The sequence below is a fragment of the Capricornis sumatraensis genome, chromosome 19, assembly GCF_032405125.1.
Source record: "Capricornis sumatraensis isolate serow.1 chromosome 19, serow.2, whole genome shotgun sequence".
NCBI classification, from domain to species: domain Eukaryota; kingdom Metazoa; phylum Chordata; class Mammalia; order Artiodactyla; family Bovidae; genus Capricornis; species Capricornis sumatraensis.
This window is the reverse complement of record NC_091087.1, coordinates 7,500,562-7,525,977: the sequence shown is the minus strand read 5'-3', so window position 1 is coordinate 7,525,977 and position 25,416 is coordinate 7,500,562. Positions and strand designations below refer to the sequence as shown.

The 25,416-nt window shown below is 37.9% G+C and overlaps 2 protein-coding genes across 3 annotated transcripts; both read right to left on the bottom strand.

Moving 5' to 3' along the window:
* Positions 1 to 1,592: 1,592 nt before the first annotated feature.
* Positions 1,593 to 15,213, bottom strand: SNRPN (small nuclear ribonucleoprotein polypeptide N). Its single transcript, XM_068990876.1, has 8 exons — positions 15,187 to 15,213; positions 7,566 to 7,634; positions 6,206 to 6,357; positions 3,476 to 3,587; positions 2,882 to 3,034; positions 2,315 to 2,453; positions 1,824 to 1,949; positions 1,593 to 1,717 (listed from the first exon to the last, which is right to left on the bottom strand). The coding sequence occupies exons 2-8, from the start codon at positions 7,566 to 7,568 to the stop codon at positions 1,680 to 1,682; spliced, it is 723 nt and encodes a 240-aa protein (XP_068846977.1). The 5' UTR covers positions 7,569 to 7,634; positions 15,187 to 15,213; the 3' UTR covers positions 1,593 to 1,679.
* SNURF (SNRPN upstream open reading frame) lies at positions 7,583 to 24,685 on the bottom strand. Of its 2 annotated transcripts, XM_068990878.1 has the most exons (4): positions 24,580 to 24,685; positions 18,668 to 18,763; positions 15,187 to 15,312; positions 7,583 to 7,711 (listed from the first exon to the last, which is right to left on the bottom strand). In XM_068990878.1, exons 1-3 carry the CDS (start codon positions 24,591 to 24,593, stop codon positions 15,207 to 15,209), a joined length of 216 nt encoding a protein of 71 aa, XP_068846979.1. In that variant the 5' UTR covers positions 24,594 to 24,685; the 3' UTR covers positions 7,583 to 7,711; positions 15,187 to 15,206. The 2 variants fall into 2 exon arrangements, with proteins under 2 accessions (XP_068846979.1, XP_068846978.1); XM_068990877.1 differs by lacking the exon at positions 7,583 to 7,711 and having other exon boundaries at positions 13,144 to 15,312; positions 24,568 to 24,683.
* Positions 24,686 to 25,416: the final 731 nt, after the last annotated feature.

Below are 25,416 nucleotides of genomic sequence, written 5' to 3'. Positions count from 1 at the left end.
GAGTCAGACATGACTGAAGCAACTTAGCAGTAGTAGCAAAGGCTATGCACACCAGCAGATCTATACAAGGATGAGTATTTTCTTTCCAAAAACATAAAAATGTACCACAAATTATTTAAAGCTGATCCAGAGACCAAGTTTCTTAGAATATAAACTCTTTACATACTTTTTCTCTAAAAAGTGAGGGTTGAAAAAAATAAAAAATAAATAAAAAATGAGGGTTGTATATCTGTCATATATATCAGGGTCAATTTTCTCCTAAGAGAATGGTTTTGCCTACAGAGATCCAAATGCCTGGGGCTCAGTTATCACAAAGTTTCTTTGTAACATTCACAAACTCTAAAAAAAGTTATCTCATGTATTATAAAATCTAAACCAAGGAAGGCTTGGCTGCTTTTGTTTCTTACCTGAAAGTGGCCATTAATCTTAAAAAATACTTTGGGATAGATCATATAAAGTTGGGGCCAGCACCTGTAGTCATTTTGAATGCCCCTCTTCTTCCAGAGACTGTTATTTGAAAGGCCATGATTTAAAAGCTGGAAAAGGCGACACAGATATAATCTCTGCTGATAAAATCGAAGTAGAAGACAAATTAGTCTACAAGTCTTAAATTAGTAAGGAGTTATTACCAGTCTTGAACTGTGGTGTTTTACAAGCTAATTGCTACAATCAATAAGGACTCATTTATTGTCTAGTTGAAACAGCCATAAAACCTAAAACCTTCTACCTCTTCCTTTTAAAAGATTTCACTGTTCTGTACCAACTCTAACTAGACCTAGATATTTGGGCATTTGTTAATTATTTATTTGGAAGATATTGTCTACTTCTCTGAACTTCCCATACATCACTAAATGATGCAGCTGGATATGATTGTAACTGGTACTTAACAGTCAACTAGGTTCTTCCCTGGTAGTCCAGTGGTTAAGACACCATGCTTCCAACGTAGGGGGTGTGCATCTGATCCTTGGTCAGGGAACTAAGATCCTACATGATGCACAATGCAGCCTAAAAGTAAAATTTAAAGAAGTATCCCAGGACCCATACTCTACCATTCATTTTAAAATTTGTAAATACTTACTCACTGGTAGGGAATGATGATTACTCCAGGATCATGTCGTCTCTCTGACCAGAAAGGCACAAGACACTATGTCCAAAAAGGTCATCAACTGAAGTAAGTTTGCAAGGAAGGGAGAACCTTCCCATTTCAAATACTTTGATTGAAGAAACAAAATCTAATTCAGTATCAGTTTCCTTCTACAGATGGCCTTACAAGGCATCACATCCCTACTTTCCTTCAAGTATATATGGCATGGTAAAGTAGAGGGGTCAGTATAAAGTTTATTATATGATACCAGCCAGTGCACAAAGTTGTGAAGCTAAAACAAGTATCACAACAGTTTTACCGTAAGACCTAAAGACAAAATTATTTAAATGAGTTGGTTAACAGGATTTACCTCATCCATAATAACTTCAAGACCAGAAAAATCCCAATCTTAACTCTGACCTCTAAAAAACATCAAAAGGCAAAAAATGTACAACAGTACCTCACAGTTTAATTGCTCTATGCATTTATTAGCTAATATTAATGGAGCAGAAGGGGACAAAAGCTCACGAACATTTCACACATTTCACAAGCTGCATTGCAGGACAAAAAGTGACTAAGAAGGATCAACAGTATCCTAGGGTCTTGGTGGACGCATTCCTGGGGGAGGTGGACCTTGAAAAGAAAAAGCAAAATTCCATGAGATCATAAAAAAATAGTCAAACATAAATATTCAGGGGCCTGGCTAGTACCACTGAGAAAATTATTAACACTCACTCACCTCTTATCCCTGGTGGAGGGGGTCTCATTCCTGGAGGGGGCATGCCTATTGGTGTCCCACGAGTAGGAGGAAGCCCAATTGGTGGGCCCATGGGTGGTCTCATACCAGGTGGAGGAGCCATAATTCCTAGAAAGAAAAATGGCAGGAAAAAAAAAGGCACATAAATCAGCTAAGATGGTAGCATAAAGCACAGGATAATAGTTAAAAAAATAAGCCAGGTAGTAAGTAAAGAGTTGAAAATTTCTCCTTGACCATTGCTACGTCAGATCATCCCAATTCAAGAGTCCATAGCTTTTCATTAAAAATCAATGGCCAAAAGTGAAAACATATTCCAAGTTCCTAGTTAGGGAGTTAGGCTGAGCCTTAATTCAGTATCTTCTTAAAGAGTGATTTTGGTCATCATGATTTTATTTCACAGATCCACATTGGTATCTAACAACCAAATTCTTTTAGAATTCTTTTTAGAACCGAATTCTCCATCAATTCCTTACCTGGAGGTGGGGTTGCTCGACCAACAGGTGTAGGTGCAGTCCCCCGTCCTGGTGGATACTGAGTTGGAGCTCCAGCAATGCTGGCAGTAGCAGCAACTGCAGCAGCTGCTACAGTGCCTCTTCCCTGTGGGGTCATTACCTGAGAAAGAACGCAAAGACAGACAGTAAATATTAACACTTCCTCACATCATTCAAATACAGATAATAAAAGGCTGATCATACACTATTTATTAAACATAAAGTAATTATAGTAATTCTGCACTTCTCCCATTTTTCTCATTTAAAGCACATTATCACCACTATCATACTATCCTTTAAAATGAACATGTCCACTTTTAACCTCATCAGCCCTTTGCATGCTCAACTCTGGTTTATCCATCCATATTCCTCTTTGCTCATCAGTGCTGAGTTACTGCTATCATGGTGGCTTCATAATGTATATTTTTACCTCTCTTCCCTCTACAGCATATACTGCTTTACGCAGTACAGGATGTTCACTCAGTTTTTTCTACCTCCTCAATATCAGATTCCAGGTACTTTCTCTCAATAACATTCCTGGTTCCTCACCTGTTGAGATGGGCCCCCAACCCCTCGGACAGGTCCTGCTAATCCAGCAGGAGCCTGGGGAATTGGAACACCAGCTGGAACGCCTCTGCCAGCTGCCCTGCCAACCCCAGGGCCCCCTGCAGCTCCAGCAAGTGGTACCCGAGCAATGCCAGTCTGAAACAAAAAAATACATATATAGCTTGAAATCAAATTTATGAAAGCTATCTATCAGTATCATTCCTAAATAATTACCTCTTTCCAACATTTTCCCATATACCCTATCTCATATGAGGTTCTGTATTGAAAATAGCATCAAGAGAAGCATCCTACAGACTAGATGTACACTAGTCAAATTGGGAGCCCATATATTTTCACGATCCTATGAAGAGAAAATAAATCAGCACTCCTACCCTTAACTAGATTGTAGTCAGCATAACTCATTAGAATATGCTTAATCTCCCATTACAGACAAACAAGAACTTATATCAAGTGCCAGGCACATTTTGACAAAGGTATAGTATACTTTGTCTCTGTTGTACACTCATTTAGCACATAATTCAAACAATGTGATTCCCTCCCACATTAATGTTCTGTCCTGTCCTACATCTTTCTTACATCTTTGGGGGGTGGTCCCTCCACAGTCATGGAAACCAAGTTCTCCCCACGCAACAACACCAGACCCAAAACTCGCTTTTCTTCACGCTCTGGCTGCTTAGCATTCTTTGGCCTATAAACGGGAAGAAAATTTTAGTATGATAAGTTATGAATCGACTCACTAACATATTTATAGATAATTACCTATCTAGACAGTAATCCATGCCCAGATAGTCAGGCTCAGTTACTGAGTTGTGACAAAAACAAAGAAAACTAGACTCGATATATAACGTGAGCTCTTTTCCTATCATACATCAAACTTTCAGAATATTCCATCAATGTTGTACTATAGCAAAACTAATTTCTTCTTTGTGAAACATAGATGCAAATAACATTGCTAAGATTCTTTTAATAGTTGTTGCTATTGTTCAACTGGTAAGTCATGCCGACTCTGCGACCCCAGGAACTGCAGCACAATATACTTTCCTATCTTTCACTGTCTCCCAGAGTTTGTTCAAACTCATGCCCACTGAGTCAGTGATACCATCCAATCATCTCATCCTCTGTCACCCTCTTCTCCTCCTGCCCTCAATCTTTTTCAGCATAAGGGTCTTTACTGATAGCAAAACTTGAAATTTTATCTTTCTCCTTCCAGTTTTACTGACATACAATTGACAAACCATACTGTGTTAACTTCAAGGTCTATACCATAATGACTTACTTATTTCATGAAATGACTACCACAATAATTTTAGTGGACCTCCAACATGTCTTACAGATACAAAAGAAAAAAATGTTTTTCCTTGTGATGAAAACTCTTTTAATAACTTTCATATATAACAGACAGCACTGTTAATTTCATTTCTCATGCTCTGCATTACATCCCTTGTACCTAATTATCTTAAAAATGGAAGTTCATAATTTTAACCACTTTCATCCAATTCACCCCACCACCCCCTGCCTCTGGCAGCCACAAATTCGATCTCGTTTTCTGAGTTTGTTTTTGAAGTATAATTGACCTACAGCACTACATTATTTTCTAATGCACTACACAGTAATTCAATTATTTCTATTATAAGGAGATCATTATAAAGTGATTAACACTGGCTAAGACTTTGAAGACAGGAAACACTGAAACCAAGTTTTTATATTAAAATGGGATTTAAATCATTTTTAATAAGTAAATATTGATGACAGACAACTGAAATAAGGGATGAGAACAGCAACAGGCAATAACAGTCTAATAGCAGACACCTGGTTATTCCTAGACTTACCACATACTATATAACCATGGGAAGTAGCTTCCCAGGTGGTGCCAATGCTAAAGAACCCATCTGTCAATGCAGGAGACATAAGAGATGTGGGTCTGAGTCCTGGAAGATGGCAAGCCACTCCAGTGTTCTTGTCAGGAGAATCTCATGGACAGGGCAGCCTGGCAGGCTACAGTCCATGAGGTGGCAAAGAGTCAGACACAACCAAAGTGACTGAGTATGCATGGATATAATCAGGGGAAATCTTTCTGAAAACTTTTTGAACCTCTGTTAGTCTAATTTCCTCATGTGTCAGCAGCAAAAACCATATATGCATACAACTTCTACCACAGAGACAGTGCCTTATTTAGGTGAAATTGTCCCTAAAACTACTGAAGAATGAGACATAAATTAAGGATAGAGCACTCTCAATTGTCTTTAGTATTTATCAAAGTTGTAATTTTTTAAAAATCGTTTCCAGTAAAAATGTAGATTATTTAAACCAAACCGTAACATTGATCATTAACTTAGCATTCATCATCTAGAATTTCTGAAATGATCCAACTTCATATGCAGGAAGAAAATTAAGAATAAATAAAAACAAAAAGACAAGGAATATGTTATAGATTCTATTAAGATTTGAGAACAGACGTGTATAGCAGGCAGGCAAAGCATCATCACCTTTCTCTTCATACATAAAATTCTAAGTGAATTGGTCAAATTAAATTTTTGGACAATGTATCATCAACTATGGGAACAGAAGAAATCAAGCCAATGGTCAATGTAAATTCTGCCCCCAGATAAGAGCCTGATGTTCAAAACGGTTTTGAACATCTAGAGATATTACAAGCACTGACTCAAATACTCTGAATGAAAAGTCAATTGAGTATAATAGCTCTGGGATCTGCCAAGTGCCACACTCTTATTGTTAAAGGAAGTTCCTCAAACACAGGTGCAAAGACGATTGCGTCATAGGAAAGGCACAAGCATATTGAAGTTATTTCTGGAGAAAGAGCATGGACACACCCCCAAAACAAATAAGCAAGGGAGGTTAGAGGCCGACACCAAATCAACACTGACCACGTGAGTTCAGACAAAACAACAGGCAGGCAAAGAGGCTGGCTGAACAACTGCTAGACCAGGCCTGAACTATTCTATTCTCATTTCAACTCAACCATGAAGAGTAATTGTGACTCTTACAATTCCTTTGATCTCAATTTTCTAAATAAACATAAATTGTTATTCTGAGAGTAGCGTACAGCTTTTTTCCTCAGTTTTAGTTCGTAATTGCACTTTTGAAATTAAAATTAAAAAATAATAAAATAGTAGTGTGGATATGGTGACTCTAATACTGGGAGATTAATCCAATTCAGAGATAAGACCAAGACAGGACTGCCATTTTTCCTGTCTCCTTCAGGAGGTACCCTAACTACTTACTTTACCCTTAAACTGTTCTGCCTCTCCCTCAGGACCCCACTGCCCAAACCCAAAATGGCCTTACTTGATCTTCCTGAACTCATCACAATCACAGAGGATCAAGTTCATATGCTTGTCAAAAGCCTTAAAGGTGCCAATGAAGATACGACCATCTTGCAGGATACATCTCATCCTATAGTCAATGTGCTGCAGCATCTTGCTACTCTTTCCCACAGTCTGGAAGGAGTAAGATAAGAGTTAGTCATCACTGTCTGCAGCTACTTTCTAACCCTTTCCTGTTTCTTCCCCACTCCTATGCCAATCCAAATTTGGCTGCTTTCTTAACAAAAACATCATGCAGTCAATCTTTTCTTACCTTACCTTTAGGATACTAAATTTGGACCCAGGACCACTTATGGAAAGGTCTGCTTTTCAGAATCCCTATGTAGTTTTCCACTGCCCTAAATATATGACATCCCCAATAGATTCCCAAACCCAGTTCTCCCTTTTAGCATACCATCATTCTAATCCCTGTCCTTTCCCAATTTGAATCCCAAACCTCACTCTCCTGCAGAGTACTTGATCCTGAGAACTATTTCTTTTCCTACTAGACACCTAGACAATTGGTGGGAAATTCCTATCTCCATCAAAAACTTTGCAGTTTCTGTCAACCCAATGTAAACACAATGTATTATTTTTCAGTTCTCTTTTAAAGGCCTCTATCCCAGCTTACACCCCACCTCTTATATCATTCAGAACTTTCATCAGTGTTCCTCAAACTTTTATTTTTTTTAAAGGTGCCACTAAGGCACCTTTTAAAAAGATTTTCATCCCAAGTGACCACTCCACTGAAATCTTAATATGCAGAAATACTATTTACATACTGTGGACCTCTGGAAGACCCCAAACCACTGTAAAAATCTAAGATTCTTCCCATTCCTCAAAAACTAATTTTCAGTTCCTTTGAATATCCTTCCCATTAAGAATGTATGTTCTTGGTTACCTAAACTTAAACAGAACCACAAAACGGATCAGGATGCTGTTATCTCTCTAGACTGCTTTCCTTTGTACCAATCAAGCCTCAAAGACCTCCATTTCTCTTCCCCACTGATTCCAAGCCTGTTCCTCTGCTGTGGTTTTGCTGGACCATCCATTTTCAAAGTAGCATTTTCAATCTATTGAAATCTGACCTCTTGAGTCCCTCATCTGCAGGTGATCCCTCACCACTGTAAATATGACCAAAAATTCTCTTCTGTTTTTCTTCACAATGCAAGATCTCTATAACAGGACACCATACCAAGGTTTTCTCCAGTTTTTATTCAATGCAATGAGGTATCATCACTATAGATTAATTCCCTATTAAGAACCCCAAAACACCCACACTCTGGAAATCCAATATATTGAGAGAGTAGCTGCTCTCCCCTCTACCCTATTAAACATCTTACCATGATTGCTGTTCCACCAAATTCAATGTCCACAGGAAAGTTTCAGGATCCTTAAGACCTAAGGGAAGGCTACAGATAAAGGTATGACGCAGGTTCTCTTACAAACAATGCAAGCTGAGGCAGAAGCTTCAAATAGTAGATGGAGCCTGCAGAGGAAAGCATGATCAAGCTGCACCACATCTACCATGGTTTAAAACAGGCAGAAAATCTTAAATCACTCCATTTCATTCTTATACCCACCGATTAAACACCAAATTTCACTATTTGATCACCTTATCTCCCATTTTTTGCACACCTGTAAGTTACCAGTTTGTTGAATGCAATTTTACACAGAAAATTCTTAAAAGTTTCAAAAATAAGCTTTTCTATTAATATTCCCAAAATGTAGTAATTTTCTTTTTCCATCCTTATTCTAAGGTGTTTAATTCTCTGGTCACAAATTAATACCAAGTAATCTCAACTTCAACATTTTGGTATTCCTAAGTTTCTCCATTTGAATTCCTCCTGAGTTAGCCCAGATTTTGCTCCTTGGCTAAACCACCTAAATGCTTTCAACCTCAGTGTTACCTCCCCGCACCAAGCCAAAGTCCCTTCAGAATAATGCTAGGAAATATCTCTTCACTAAGAATGCAATATATTATCACGTACCTGCTTAAGATGTCCTTTGTCAAAAGGCGACATACCACTACTGAATGCTTACATGTATGTACAGTCAACTTTCTTAGTAATCAAAGAAACAAGCATTAGAATACTATCATTTCCCCAGATATACTTAAGAAAATGCTTCTAATAAGTATGAACCAAACCTAGCCAAAACTAGTAAGTGGTCTCAAACTGCTAATTATATTTAAAAAGCAAACATACACATTATGTTCTTTATGAATGGGAATTTTGTTTTACATATAAAAGTAACTCAGTATCATAAACAAATCTAGTATAATTATACTTTCAACAATGCAAACATTTCAAGTAAGATTGCTGTCTCCATTGTTTTCAATAGAGAAATTTACAAACAGTAAGCTGGTTAAGTAATTTACAATTATCTATTTTCTTATGTGAAAATAAAATCATTTAAATAGTGGTTAAGATCTATGGTATCAACAAAAAAGAATGGTGTGTAAAACTATAATAGATTAGAAGAGAGTTTAACAAGGTTATGCAAATAATTCAGTAAGGATGGTAAAATGTAGAGGCAGTATTTCCCTACAATTAGAAAAATTTTGTGTCAGTTCACTACATTTTAAAGAGAACTTGGAGGGTATTAGGTTTTCTAAAAAAAATAAAATAAAATGACCGTTACTCAGACTCTCCCAAGCTTTGTTCTCCACATGCAAACTGCCATGCATCCTGTGTGCAGCTTTTTCTGTAAGTCAATCCTACCCTCAATAAATGTAGTTTCTCCTTTTCCAATCTGGATTCCTTCTATATCTTTTTCTTCTCAGGCTGCTAAGGCTAGGACTTTCAAAACTATGTTGAATGATAGTGATAAGAGTGGTGAGAGTGGACTCATCTTATTCCTGAATTTAAAGGAAATGCTTTCAGTTTTTCACCACTGAGGATAACGTTTGCTCTGAGTTGGTCATATACGGCCTTTATTATGTTGAGGTATGTTCCTTCTATGCCTACTCCCTGGTGAGTTTTTATCATAAATGGGTGTTTAATTTTGTAAAAGGCTTTCTCTTCATCTACTGAGAAGATCATGTGATTTTTATATTTCAATTTGTTAATATGGTAAATCATATTGACTGATTTGTGTATACTGAAGAATCCTTGCATCCCTGGATAAAGCCACCATTGGATTCTGTTTGCTAACATTTAGTTGAGGATTTGTTCATCTATGTTCATCAGTAATTGGCCTGTAATTTCCTTTTTTGGCATCTTTGTCTGATTTTGGTAACAGGGTGACACAATAGGGGACTTAAAAATATCCCACTCACACCAATGGACAGATGATCCAGACAGAAAATCAATAAGAAAACCCAAGTTTTAACTGATACAATGGATCAGTTAGACCTAATTGATATCTACAGGGTATTTCATCCACAAAAAAATAGACTTCATTTTTTTCTCAAGTGCACATGGAACATTCTCCAGGACAGATCATATCCTGGGCTAGAAATCAAACCCTTGGTTAAATTTTTTAAAGTTGAAATCATTTCAAGCATCTTTTCTGATAAGGCTGTAAGATTAGGTATCAACTACAAGAAAAGTACTATAAAAAACACAAACACATGGAGGTTAAACAGGCTTCTGAATAACCAACAGCTCACTAAAGAAATCAAAAAGGAAATCAAAATATGTCTAGAAACAAATGACAATGAAAACACAACTCAAAATCTATTGGACGCAATAAAAGCAGTGCTAAGAGGGAAATTTATAGATATACAAGCCACCTCAAGAAAAAAGAGACATCAAATAAACAACCTAATGTTACACCTAAAGTCAACTAGAAAAAGAACAACAAAAAAACCCCGAAGCTAGTAGAAGGAAAGAAATCACAAAGATCAGAAGAAACAAATGAAAAAGAAAGGGAGACTACAGCAAAATTCATTGCAAAGCTGGTTCTCTGAGAAGATAAAACTGAGGATCCCATCAAGAACAAAAGGGGGAAGACTCAAATCAACAAAATGAAAAATGAAAAAGGAGAAGTTACAACAGACAACACAGAAATACAAAGGGTCATAAGAGAATAGTATGAGCAAATTACATGCCAATAAAATGGACAAGGTGGAAGAAATGGAACCAATTCTTGGAAAAGTATAACCCTCCAAACTCGAACCAAGAAGAAACAGAAAATATGAACAGACCAATCACAAGCATGCAAATTGAAACTGTAATAAAAAATCTTCCAACTAAAGCCCAAGGCCAGATGGCTTCACAGGCAAATTCTATCAAAAGTTTAGAGAACACCTATCCTGCTCAAACTCTTCCAAAAAATTGCAGAGGAAGAATGCAATTTTAATCCATATCCACATGAAAAGTTTCAGGCCTATAATTTAAATGTTCTGAATTCTGACAGGATTCTCTATAAAAGAGCAGTCTGTAAATTCAGGAAACCTTGGTATATGTTTGAACCACTAGCAATTTCCACTTTTATGATAGTATAGCTAAGACTTAAGATCTTCAGCAATCCATGGAGACAGAAACTTAAGTGGTTATCTGAAATAGGGGATGGAGCTGGGGAATGAATTAAATGGCACAAAGGGATCTTACTCGGGCAACAGAAAACCCTTAAAGGACGTGTGGCAATGGCTGTAACAGCAATCTGCTTATAACTGGGCAAATTCTATGGTATATACAACATATACCAATAAAGCTGTTCTCATAAATTGTCTGAACCGTCAAATAATCTTCAAAGTTGCTAAGATTATATTTAATATTGCCACTAGTGCCTCCAAAGAACAAAAGCAGCTGAATGTTCCGTAAGACAGTATTCCTGGCCCTTATTCCCAAATGGAGACATGCTAGTAGACAATGAGCCACAGACAGTGATTACCAGGTGAAAAAAACCGGGCTGGATACGGCTTTTCAAAATTACACTTAAAGGAAAGAAATGTAATCACAGAAAGGTTTCTGAAATAAAGATTAATATAATAGGCTTCCCTGGTGGCTCAGACAAAGAATCTGCCTGCAATGCAGGAGGCCTGAGTTCAATCCCTGCATCAGGAAGATCCCCTGGAGAATGGAACTGCTACCCATTCCAGTATCCTTGCCTGAAGAATTCCATGGATATAGCAGCCCAGGGTGCAATAGTCCATGAGGTCGCAGAGTCAGACATTAACTGAGCGACTAACACTTTCACTTTTCAGTAGGAACCAGTATCAAATGGGCATTTAAGGTGGAAATTTGTAGTCAGTCACCCCTCAAATGGAATTTTATAATTCAGAGTCAGGGATTTTACCTTCAAGTGCCAAAAGACTTCAGAGTCCAGATTTCCCAATCAGACCCATTCCAAATGTTTTATCCTGCTTGGTATTTCAGTGAACACATACCAAACCAGGTTCATACAGCTTAGCTATTAACAGATCAACAAATGCAAACAAAGATTTCCTGGTATAGTAGATCAGAACACAAGAGGAAGCCAGTCAGGCCTGTATCTGTCCCTCTAACCTGTTTGAGGTTCCAAACTCCTCCCACAACCACTATGTTATTACCAAGTATAAAAACGCACCTGGGGATTTGAGTCACGGACTAAGAACAGGAAACCTACAGAACTGGGGACATAAATATACAATATGTATAAAATAATCCATATAAATAGGAGGTAACATTTCACTCAGAATAGGGGTTGACTAATTGGAGAGGTTAAGAATGGGCTTCTCTTAATGAGATGCACTTGAAATTTAGAAAGCTATATCTCATTCCTAAATTCAGCATACTCTAATCATGAATCCTTGTGAGGGAAAGGAGATATATTACTTTGTAGAGTGATCAAATGTTATCTCCACAGCAAAGAAGAATAAAACACAGTAAGAGGAAAAAAAAACAAGAGCAGCAATATTACACTGCACTAAGGAATTAGCAGTTATAATAAATTTTCTATGAAAGCGGACATAAACAAATAAATGGTCCAGGGAGCCTGACTACATCCTGGGACTCCTCAGAAAGAAGAGTTCTCAAATTTTTGAAAAGGGTGGACTTTGAAATGATTAAACTACGTAGATGTGTAAAGCTTCCTTAAATCATAAGATCTGATGGTCAGACTTGGCCAAATAACATACAAAAAATGAGAAGTCACAGAACAATGGTATGGTATTAGTTCCCGTTCACCTGGTAAAATAGACCCTTCACTGGAAAAAAAAAATGCACAAAAGTCTAATGTGAGAAACATAAGTAAGTGGAAACTATTAATCCACAAAGCAATGCCACTTAAACCAGAGGAAAACAATTTTTCCATTTTGGAAAGTGTTTATCAAAGGGGAAAAAAGAGACATCAAAGGTGGTACGAGGAAATTATCACTGTAGTAATTATTCTTGAACTTTTGAACTGTGGTGTCGGAAAAGACTCTTGAGAGTCCCTTGGACTGCAAGGAGATCCACCAGTCAATCCTAAAGGAAATCAGTCCTGAATATTCAGTGGAAGGACTGACACTGAAGCTGAAACTCCAATACTTTGGCCACCTGATGCGAAGAACTGACTTATTAGAAAAGACCCTGATGCTGGGAAAGATTGAAGGCAGGAGGAGACGGGGACGACAGAGGATGAGATGGCTGGATGGCATTACTGACTCAATAATCATGAGTTTGAGTGGACTCAGGAAGTTAGTGACGGACAGGTAAGCCCAGTGTGCTGCAATCCACGGGGTCACAAAGTATCAAGACATGACTGAGCGACTGAACTGAATTATTCTTGATGGTAATCAATACTGCTTATTGTGTTATTACAAAGCAACATAACAAAACATTTTATAAATTACTAATTTTTATACCTTGCATACCCAAACTGAATCCTCATCCTAATAAATTTAAAATACCTAATATACACTATCTTAAAAATGCAGAATATTCATAATAGCATAGCAAACTATGGGGAAAGAAACACAAGTACAAAGAAAAAGTAAATCATGAAGGGACCATCATTTATTCATTACAAATCATATTGAGGATTATGTAATAAAATGAAGGAACATTAACGATATACATAAATAGAATAGTTTAAAAACATGATTACAACTATGTTTTCAAAAGAAAAGCAAATGGGTAAAATGAAAGAAAAAAAAATGCCACTATGGTTGAAACATGGCTATTTAAAATCTGTGGTTTACTTTCCCATTTTTCTTGGCTATCACTCATATGCTTTACATTTTTATAATGAAAAAGAAAACATATCAATTGTTTGAATGTCTTTACCCATTTACACGTATAGCAGACTTTAACAAGACCCTTGTCACCAAATTCATCTGATTCTCTACTCTGTAATGTTCCCTTCATCTACTCTCCTTGTAATACCTTTCCCTTTACCACATTCTATAGCACCAGCACTCCCCTACTGGCTCCACCTTATGTTTTCATCTTTGAAAGTGGTTCTCTAAGAGACTTGCAGACTTTTTCTTTTAAAAGGAAAGATAATAAATATTGTAGGTCTTGCCTGCCATTCAATCTGTCAGGAATGCTCCCATCTGCCACTGTACTGTCAATAATATCCACAGGCCATATGTAAATAAATGGATATGGCTCTGTGCTAACAAAATTTTATTTATAAAAACAGGCAATAAATGAGTCAGATACTTTATCAACTCTTGCTGTAAAATAATTCTAGTAACTAGTACTATTTAGATGAAACTAGCACTTAAAACTTAGAAAATTAGATTACTCTACTTGTAGATCATAATTATGATTTAAATAATACTATACAGGAGCTTGCAAGAGTATCTAAACTATACTAAAGGGCCAAAAAATTCTTGGTTAAAAAATCAATTATGCACACTTATTCATGTAAAAACGTTCTTACTCTGGGGGACAGCTGAGGACAATTATCAGATTCCACTGCCTGAAATCAATTCTACTGTCTTGCAATCAAGTCCAGGCAATTACTGGAGAATGCTGGGTAAAGAATTCAGTAGGGGAGGATTTTTCCTTTTGAAATGATGGCCATAAGCCTAATTAATTTGAGTTGCAGGGTTATACTCTGAAATAGAAATAAAGAAAATCTAGAAGAAACCTCATCTATAAACTTCTTTCCTTAGTTTCTGAAAAGTACATATTAAACCCTTTGAACTTAGGTCATTCAAATCTTAAACTTAAGAAAGGAAAAATAAAGTATTTAATCAAAATTAATTGCAATTTTCTAAAAATCTAAGCAACTAACACAAAAAGACACTGTAAATAAATCTACATAACACTGACAAATCATGAGTTAATAATAGTTTTGTTACATTGTCAGATGACTCAAACAAATGGGTAACAAAATATGAGGAAAGAAAACAAGAAATAAGTAGTAAATAAGCCTGGGAAAATATTTAGCTTCTCATCTGCTAATGGATGTGATGTGTATTTCTAATTTAATAGAAATAAATTATATGTAATTGACATAATTAATGCAGATGAAAGTGTACCTGGCACTATACTTTCTCATGGCAATTGAAGACTAATAATTCATAATATAATTTAGAACATGAACCTTAATTTCAAATTCCTTGATTTATTTTCACATCTGCATATCCAAGGAAATGGTCCTATCTAATGTTTTACAAAAAGCAAATCACTGAAACTTCATTTCAAACTATCAGCAGAAAAGATAAAGTTCTCACAGAAAGGAATTCTAAAACATATTAGCAGGATATTCAGCAACTATTTATAATGAAATACTGCTCTTACGTTAAGATGAAAAGCAGTACAAGTTAAATATGAATAAAACTACCTAAAAAGCAAAGACTACATTGTCTAGAAAGTAACTCACGACAAAAGTCTTTCAGGGTGAGAGCATTAAGGTACTGCTTTTACTTTTTAAAATTTTCTGCTGTGTGTTTATATTTGTATGATGCTTTTAAGGAAAAGAAATTGAATATATCCCAAATAATTAAATGACCTCCAAACATCCTACCCTTTAATTAGTTGTTTAATCCTGATCATGATTTCATCAGCTATAACCTGTTTTTATTTTTCTCTTGAAATCAGCTACCTTGGTGTTCCAATACTGCTTTAACCACCTCTTGGTGTCTCAGCTAAGAATGCCTGTCTCAGTTCTGCCTGGAAATCCACCACAGGTACTTGCTGCTGCTGAGATCGCCTCAGGTACACGTGACACCTAAGACAAGAGCACAGAACACATAAATGAAAAGGCATTTCCCTATATAGTTAACAATGCAAGCATGAAAAGACCCTTACATTTAATACTCAAGGTTCAGAGCATACCATTACATTATGAACAAATTATAAAAGAGAAGACTCTCTGCTCATAGGAATGTACAAGAACTGATGGATATTTACCCTCTTTGGTGATATTACCAAGGAACTTAAAGGAAAAAAAAAAGAGCTCTTTTGGTTTAAAATGCCCTATAAAAGAACCAAGAGTATAATAACCATTTCTAATCTGGAAACAACTCTTTAACCCCTAAGGAGGTAGGGTATTGGTTAAGGCATTTCCAATGAGACATTTTAAGATAGTTATTTATGCTGACAAGAAATTACTAACTGAAATAAAGAACCTCCAAGCTGCTTAGGCTCTCAGACTATGTAAATCTACCATCCTTTAGTTATCAGGGAATTCTAGAAAAATACTCAACATATTCCTAACTATAAGTAAGACTCTATCTGGCTGTAAATCTGATCCTGAGGATAAGAGATACAGTAAATTACACAGGTTGCTGGCTAACAAGACAAGCATAAATAAATCACCAGCCAAAAAACTGCCCTCATTATAAGTATGTGCTTGCATGCTAAGTCACTTTAGTTGTATCCAATTTTTTGTGACCCTGTGGACCTTAGCCTGCCAGGCTCCTCTGTTCATGGGATTCTCCAGGCAAGAATACTGCAATGGGCCGCCGTGTCCTCCTCCAAGGGATCTTCCCAGGGATGGAACCCATTTCTCTTACTTCCTGCACTACCAAGCAGTTGATAAGTACATATGTATGAAAATATTCAGTAACAGCTAGAATTGAAAATGGGACTGTGATAAATGGTTTTCCACTATTTCTATACTTTTAAATTAAGACTTTTAACTGCAGTTCATGGGGTCACAAAGAGTGGGACATGACTAAGCAACTGAACAACAACATAAAGAATTAGGCTGGACTTTGTCCATGGTTCCTAGGAGGTAATCTCTAATCCTTTGAGTTTAACCAGTGATAGGAGTGTGTTTGTTATTCATGGTGGGCCTCTGGGATCACACCAGAGTTAAAGCTAACTAGATGGCTCAGGTTAAAACCTGGGCTTAGAGAACAGAATATTTATGCTGCTTACCTGTTTCTATAATCCACCTATTATCAAAGTGGAAAAAGGTGGTTGGGGAAATTATATTGTTTTTCCAACTCAAAATTACCCTCAGATTCTAGTTCAGCACCTCCTAGTATTTATACATAACATATACAACAGACATCAGGAAAATGAAGTTGTCTCTTCTTCAAAAGCAATAAAGTATTTCCACAGATATGGACAAATGAATGAAACCTAAAGCAGGCTTTTAGAAGATTAGCATATGACCACCTGTTATACTGATGATTCACACTGATGTTACACTGGATAAAGGCTCTAATAAAATATAACAAATGTAATAGAACTTTCACTCACTAACAAAGATCCTCTCCCAAGAAATCTCCTCCACAAGGTTCTAATAAAATATAACAAATGTAATAGAACCTTCACTCACTAACAAAGATCCTCTCCCAAGAAATCTCCTCCACCCATACCTCTGCCACAATCTCTAATCTACCTCAAGTCATTTCTAGAGATTCTGGGGAGGAAAAAAATGGCATTACCATGTAAAAGAAAACAGGCAAATGCCTATCATAAATTATATAAAATATTCACTCAAAGTGAATATTTAATGAAGTGAATATTAAAGTGAATTTAATAAAGGAAAGAATAATGAACTCTGAAGAATAAGTAAAGTAAAACAGACATGGGAAAATAGAGAAATCTTTTGCCTTGCCAATAATTTTAAATATGCAAAATACTGAAATTTTCCCACATATTAAATGAGCAAATAACAAAAATAAGATACAAAATGCTACCCATGTAAAAACTTCATATTTGAAGAAGTGAAATAAAATACAAATAAATATTAATAACAGTTGACCCTTAAATTAAGAGTTTGAATTGTGTGGGTCTATTTATATATGTTTTCCCCCAATAAATATATTGGGGATTTTTTTTTTTTTGGAATTTTTTGACAATTTGAAAAACTTGCAGACAAACCAGAGCCTAGAAACATCAAAAAAAGAAAGTTAGGTATGTCATGAACATGTAAAATATATGCAGACATATATTTAACATAAAAATGTTGTTCAGTCAATTGTCTATATTATCAGTAAGGCTTCTAGTCAACAAGAGGCAATTTATAGTTCAATTTGGGGGGACTCAAAAGATACACAGGGATTTTTGCCTATGTGGGGGACTGCAACCCAACTCCCTCGTTATTCAAGAGACAACTGTAATATTAATTTTCAGACTGACTACTCCTTTCTTCACTGCAATAACTAAGAAATGCAAACAATGTAAATATCCATTAGTAAGATAATGATAAAGGTTATTATAGAATGCCTGACATGGAAAGACTCCCAAGGCATATTGTTACACAATAAATCTTCTGTATATAAACAAACATGCCTCCACACACACACATACACACATTCCATACGTGTACACATGAATGCATATTAAAAGGTCTGAAATGATAAGAGATCAAACTACCTGAGGATTTATCTCTGGGGAGACACAGGGAGGGGAATGGACTGGTGATACTTGATACTCACTGTGTATCTCAAAATTACATGTTTTATGAGAAAATTATATTCATGTATTAGTAATAGCAATGCAATTTGAAAAATAACAGCTTTAGGAGAGAAAAACAATCTTACCACTGATAACTATCAAGATTTGTGGTAATAACAAAATGCACAAAACCCAATATAAATTCAGTATGTATCATGTCATTGTTATTGTTTTAGCTGCTAAGTTGTGACTCTTCAGAAATGTTAATATAGTTTTAATTGAAATGCTCCTTTTAGAAACACATTCATATCCTAAATTAAGAGAAAAATGTATACATGTCAAATGCACTAATTAAAAAAATTCTAAAGACTGCAGAGCAAACATGAATACATACATTTACATCTCTTCAAAGCACAGAACATTAGGCAAGTACAACAAAAGTGTAACAAATAATAAAGCAGAAACAACTTTAATATGTTGAAGGAGGTAGAACTTTATGAACATACCATGTTACCTACACATGTATAGATAAAAGGAAATACATGTTACTAAAATTTTAGCAAAAGTTAGGACAACATGGTTATGGATAATTTAATTGCTTTTTTACTATATCAATATAACATGCACAAGCTTCTTTCATTAATTAAATTCATTTAAATACCCTGTGGCAGCATACTTTGTTCCAATTTGAAAATGCCCTAAATTGGTTCTCAGGGCCTGACTGTACTCACTCCTGGTTGCTCAGTGAGGCTGTCCTTCTACGTTTGACTTGGACTTCCACCTCTGGTACGTGCTGTTCTGTAGTCCGTCTCAAGTGTAAACGGTCCCTGAGGTAGAAAGGGGATTTGTTTTACAGAATTCATCAATATCTGAAATAACCACTTATTTAAAGATTATACATATATCTAGTAAAATGGAATTTTTAAACTCCATCTAATCTAATTAAAGCAAGGTATGGTGATATATGCCAATTACAAATCAATAAAACTGACAAAGGCAGAATTAAATATTAGAAGATCTTTATCCGTCAATGGTCAGAATCTAGGCCAAAATTACTTTCTCCCTTTAGATTCCCCTTGACACTGGAAAACTTCAAAGGAAAAATATCAAAAAGTTAAGCAAAACTGTATATTTCTACATATACTCACATATACAGATATAACACTATATATTTACATATATTTACATACAAATAAATGAACATACCCCTGAAAAATGGCAACAGTGATTCCAAAAATGATTTGAAAAATATTTTATTATGATAGGTCCTTCTGTATAGTGGAATAAAGTATAAAATTTAAATTACAAAGTGTCTAAGCAATCTCTTGTGTGAATGCTTCCTTCTTAGGATTTGAGAAACAAGAAATTTTAAAAATGCTTAAGAAAAAAAAACCAACATAGCCACTGACAGTATAATCTGCAGAATAGCTCACAAAATGGCTGCTCAAAGGATCTGAACAGGAAATCTGTTCAGGACTTGGGTCACAGACTAGAAACTACAGGAACTGCAATTTTAAAATGTCAACTCAAAACAGAGATAAGGAAAGGCATTTTACGCAAGTAGTATTTCCCAGGCAGATTTCAAAGGACACAGTCCAAAAGATAATTTCCTGAACCCATGCTATTTTGGGTTTCATATTAGACTATGCAAAATAAACAAAAGAGTTTACCAATAACCCTGGATTTGCTTCAAAAACTTTAATGTTCTAATCAAGCAGTAGAAAAGATCATTTAAAAAAAATACCTTTGCTAATCCCCTTGACCTTTGGACCTTTGATTAGGTAATGCTTTCTTAGATTATGACACTTGAAGTACCTAATGGAGACAGAAATCCATAGGATTTCACCGAAAGTGAAAAATCTTTGCTTCAGAAGAAAAACAATTAGAAGCATGGGAGAAAAGGTACGCAAATTATATATGCGATGAAAGTCTTTTATCCAGAATATATATAGTATTAACATTAGTCGCTCAGTCGTGTCCAACTTTTTGCGACCCCATGGACTACATGTAGCCCGCCAGGCTCCTCTGTCCATGGGATTCTCTAGGCAAAAATACTGGAGTGGGCCGCCATTTCCTCCTCCAGATATAAAGAACTCTAATTTAGAGAGATATAAAGAACTCTTACAACTCAATAATATAGTAACAAAACAATTTTAAAATGAGTAAAGGGGGCTTCCCTGATGGCTCAGTGGTAAAGAATCCGCCTGCCAAAGCAGAAGACACAAGTTCCATACTTGGTATGGGAAGATCCCACATATAGACCATGAAGCTGCTAAATCCCTACACCGCAACTTTTGAGCCTGTGCTTTAGAGCTCAGGAACAGAAAAAACTGAAGCCCACATGCCCTAGAGCTGGCCTGCACAACAAGAGAAGCCACAGAAAAGAGAAGACCTTGCACTGCAACTTAAGAGAACAGCCCCAGCTCACCACAACGAGAGAAAAGCCGGTGCAACAATGAAGACCCAGCACAGCTATGAAATAAATAAATTACAAAAAATAAAATGAGTAAGTTTCAAACAGATCACTTTCCAGATGCATAAAAATTTCCCTTAACAGAAGAAAAGATGCTCAATATGAGGGTCATTAGGAAAACACAAATCAAAACCACAAACACCATTTCACACCACAGGAGTAGGATGTGGAGAAACTGGAGAAATGAAAAATGACACAACTCTGGTACTTCTTAAAAATGTTGAGCGTATTAACATGTGACCCAAGTATTTCTACTCCAAGCTTGGAGTGAAATAAAAACTCAAACTTGAACATGAAAATTCCTAGCAGTGTTAGTTGTAATAGCCAAAAATAGAAATAACCCAAAGTATAAATGATGAATGCATAAACAAAATACGATGTGGTATGGTATATCCATACAATGGAATGTCATTCAGCCATAAAAAAGGATGAAACACTGATACACAAGATTGTAGTTTCAAACATATTTACTAATACATTAATACAGTAAAAGGAATTATAAACCTCTGCTTTGCCATAGACCTCTGCTTGGTCACAGACCACCCATTATGATTAATGGAAGCTTAACGGAGAATACCCCATTATCCATCCCACCCCTCAGAAAAAAATCTTCAGTTCCTTTATGTAACCTGAAGGTCTGTGTTCAATTGAGAAAAAAATCAGTATATAAAGTTATCTTTTTCAATTTTCAAAGATTTTTAGAGCTACTTGCAAAATCAGTGATGAGCAGCTTTATTTCGAACTTTGTTCTAAATACACATATGTACATTTGTAATGTCCCTAACTGCATTTCTAACCCAGAAGCCAACATTTCAGAAAATTCAGCATTTAAATTAAGAGGAAAAAAAAAAAGTAACATGTACACAATGGTAATTTTTCACTCCAAAATCCCTTTCATTAAAAAATTAATACTAATCTGGAAATATGGGCTTCTCAGATGGCTCCATGGTAAAGAAGCCACCTGCCAAGCAGGAGACTCCAGTTCAATCCCTGAGAAGTTCCCCAGGAGAAGAAAATGGCAACCCACTCCAGTATTCTTGCCTAATAAATCCCATGGATAGAGGAGCCTGGCTATCATCCATGGAGTCCCAAAAAAGTCAAGACATGAGTTAGCAACTAAAACAAAAACAAATTTGAAAATATAATGAAAAAGCAAAAGATCATGAGATATGATAGGGTTTTTTCCTATCTAATATTCTATCAAATATTCAGGATTCCTTACACAACCCCCCCCCCTGAAAAAAGTAATAACTCAATGACTAAGACCTCAAGAATGAGAAATAAAAATTAAAAAACACAAAGATAATGTGAGGTAATCCCAGGGTGTGATCTCCCCACTAACATGAAAATCAGTGCCTCTAAAAACAAAACCTTTAGAATCAAAGAGAATTCTGAGCCAGCCAGCACCCAGGAACCAGAAAATAAAACTTCTTTGCCCACTGTTATTAGTGAAGGATGATGCCTTAACCATCAACAACTCATGTTCAAAGTACCTTGCCTTAGAAAGCAACACACAGTCCTTGCTCTAAACTTCAGACAGGGCTCATATTCCTTTCCCATTCTCAACAAGCTGTGGTACTATGGCAAATAGTCACAAGGCAGGACAGAGACCTTCAAACTTCAGGTCTTTCCACAGAGTCCGCCATATTGAGGTCCTAAGTCAGAGGGCAAGACTACAAAATGGCGGACCAGGATGATGCACTTTCATCTCGCAAAGGGCCAAATGATCAGATGTTCATATTTGAAGCAGTATCTTCCTACAAGCAGAAAAAAAAAAAAAGATGCAAATCATAAGTATCACAAAATACCAGAGTCCTATTTTTTGAGCTACTAGAAAATAACTCCAGAACAAAGCTTCCAAAGCTTAATTTACATTTCCCTTAATTACTTTCTAACTGGGCACACAAGCAGGCATACTATTTGTGATAAATGAGTAAAAAAGGCAAGCACATCAAAATTCTGCAAGGAAAATCCTTAAAAATGTCCCCCAAAATCAAAGTATGGGAATAGTAATACAATAATCATGGTACTTTGTTAATTACCCCTTCTCAGGGAATATTCATAGCAGCTCCAACTTCAAAAATAATGGAACAAAAATAATAATTAAAAAATCAAGAGGAAGGGAATATGTACACATAGCTGAGCACATTAGCAACTGTGAAGTTGCTGTACAGCAGAAACTAACACAATATTGTAAAGCAAATATATTCCAAATTTTTTTTTAAGTCCAATTAAGGGCAAGAATTCACTAATCCCAGATACACCTAGGACTCACATTCTACATTTTTCTCTGCTTTTCTCCTTGAACAAACAACTCATAGACCTCAGTTCCTAAGAGTCCTAGAGGAGCCTTGATCCCCTGATTTAAAGAAATTATAAAGGTAACATCACCAATGGATTATCTAGCAATCAAGAAATAAGACAGACACGTAAGGGAAATGTAGCTATGGAATTATGTTAATCTGGAAAACTGAAATCAGAGATTAAAGGGATGAGAGTTGTCTAAAACGCTAACTGAATCCACTTAATACAGAGAACAATTAAGACTGCTCACAATACCACCTAAGGCAAATGAACAAAACTGAAAAAGCTCCTGCACCAGTGATAGAGACTGTCTTTTAAGTAGCGTAGTGAATTCCGCAATGCACTCACCTCTCTTGGCCTCCAAGGCCGCACCACTCCCTTAAAAATTGAGAAGGCCAGGAGCACAGTGCAACTGCCCTGACATTTCAGGCAGGCACAGGATGGAAAAACTGTGCAGCCTACCGGCTCCACTCCACCATGGCACTGCAGGGAAGGGGTGACTTAAAATGCAGAGGCTGAGCAAACCTGTGTCCTTCCTCCCCGGGCCACTCCGCACAGCGGAAGCTGCACAAATCCCTTCCCCCAGTGCACAGCAGACGTGGTGTCATCACTGACGCGCCTGAGCACCCCCAGCCCACACCTTCCCTACCGCAGCACCAGGGTGCGGCAGCCGCCCCCCACAACTCCCGGTCCGCCGCTCCCCCTTTGCGCACGGCTCTCGGGAGGGCGCGGCCGACTTCCCGCCTGGAGGCCGCAGGGCCGCCCCTCCCCCACTGCGGCAACACGGGGAGGGCCGCGCCCCTACTCCACGCCTGCGCAGAGCCGCACAGCTGCAGTGGCCGCCATCTTCGCAGAGCCGCACAAAGGTTGTGACGCCACACCAACCCCCACGCTCCTGAGCTGGCATTCGAAACTCACATTCCAAATGCAGGGAAAATGCACGCGAATGAGAAATGCCTCTGGCTATCACATCCCAGAACCTGGCAGGTCCCCCACAAGATGCATTAGATGGGCTGTGAATACCACATCCCTCTTCTTTAACCAAGCTCACAAATGTGTTATTTAAAAGAATCAAGTATATAAGGACCGGACATTTTTGCAGCCACCCCTTCAATTTAGGGACAGAGTAGTTTGGCTGCACTATTCAAACTCTTAAGAGCACTGCTGGTCACGAGAACACTGAACAGTTCTCCCTTTTTTTCAAACAGATGGCCACCCCCACCCGCGTGCCCCCACCCGCTCACCCGCTAACCTATTGCAGCCATGCCTCAAGACTGCTTTGTCGTGCCCCCACCGCCACTCCGTGGCCCCACCGTCGCCGGCACCCCACCACCTCCAGATACCGAGGCCACAGAGGGACCCCACCATGCTCCCATGGCCCCCTTCACCCCCCACAGGCAGCGCGGTCTCTCGGCCGCCCCCTAAAGAGCCGCCACCGCGGTCACCCCGTTGCCCCCTCCTCCTCACTGCCGCAGGGACCACCACAACCACTCCCTCCCGCTGCTGCCACACATCAGCGCCTCCGTGGACACGGCACCTGCTGCCGCCTCACGGCCGCTGTGGACAACGCTGACCCCGCCTTCCCCCGACTGTCGCATTGTGGCCACCCGCGGTCGCGGCCTCAACCACAGAAACAAAGAATCAGAGAATCTGAGGGGGCGCAACATGACGGTGCAGATACCCCCAAGACCTGACAAGACACGGTCAGGAGAGTCACTCCAGCCTCAAGCCTCCAGAGTTGTTCCATCCAGCCACCGAACAAAGAACGTGAGAGCCCAGATCCCCAGTGAATACCGAAATACTTCTAGTTATGAAAGCTCAGGATGATTTAAAAAAAAAAAAAATGTTGCCCACCACACGGCTGACCTGGCCCGCTCCATCGCGCCGCTGGCCGCTCCTCAGAACACAACGTCACGCATCTCCGGCTGGCAGACCGCGCTGCGCTCCTCCGCCGCCACGGCACCACTCCGCAGACTCCGCCTGCACATGCGCGGCAAGCTGCCCGGCTCCTTGCGACCGGACTCTGCCGCGCCTGCGCAGTCTGTTTGCCGCAGTGGCGAGGCTCTGCGGCACTGTAGGCGATGCGCGCCCTCCCAGGCAGGGAAACCGGAGATGGTGTCTGTCCCACCCCGGTGGTCAAAGTCCTACGGCCTTTGGGGTGAGGGAGCTCTAGGGACCACCATGAGCCGGCAGTTAATGGCTCTTAGAATCATACCAAATGTTAACAGTTGTACTTCGACCCAGAGTGGTACCTCCCTGTGGAGTGGGAATTGGGTATTTCCTTTTTGTGAAAATTCAAAAGTCCATACCTTATTCAGGTTTTCCTCTGGTGACCTTATCCTGTTGCAAGGTAACACAGATATTATGTTACATTTATATGTTTTATATACACATATAAAGCAAGTCATGATTTCGTTAAACTCTTATTTAGTGTGACATTTTAATCTTTTTGCCATGTTTGTATTTTTACAGTGATTACTTTCAGAATTAAAGTATTATTAAGATAAAACAAAATTAAACTTAATTCTAAGCTCTAATGTACTTGCTGTCAATTTCCTTTACCTATCTTCACCCTTTTCTAGCCTGCTCTTTCTGCCAGTCTGCCCAGACTCTTAATTTCGTGGCTGCTCAATCTGGTGGCTAAGATGGTAAAGAATCTGCCTGCAATGCTGGAGACCTGGGTTTGATCCCTGGGTTGGGAGG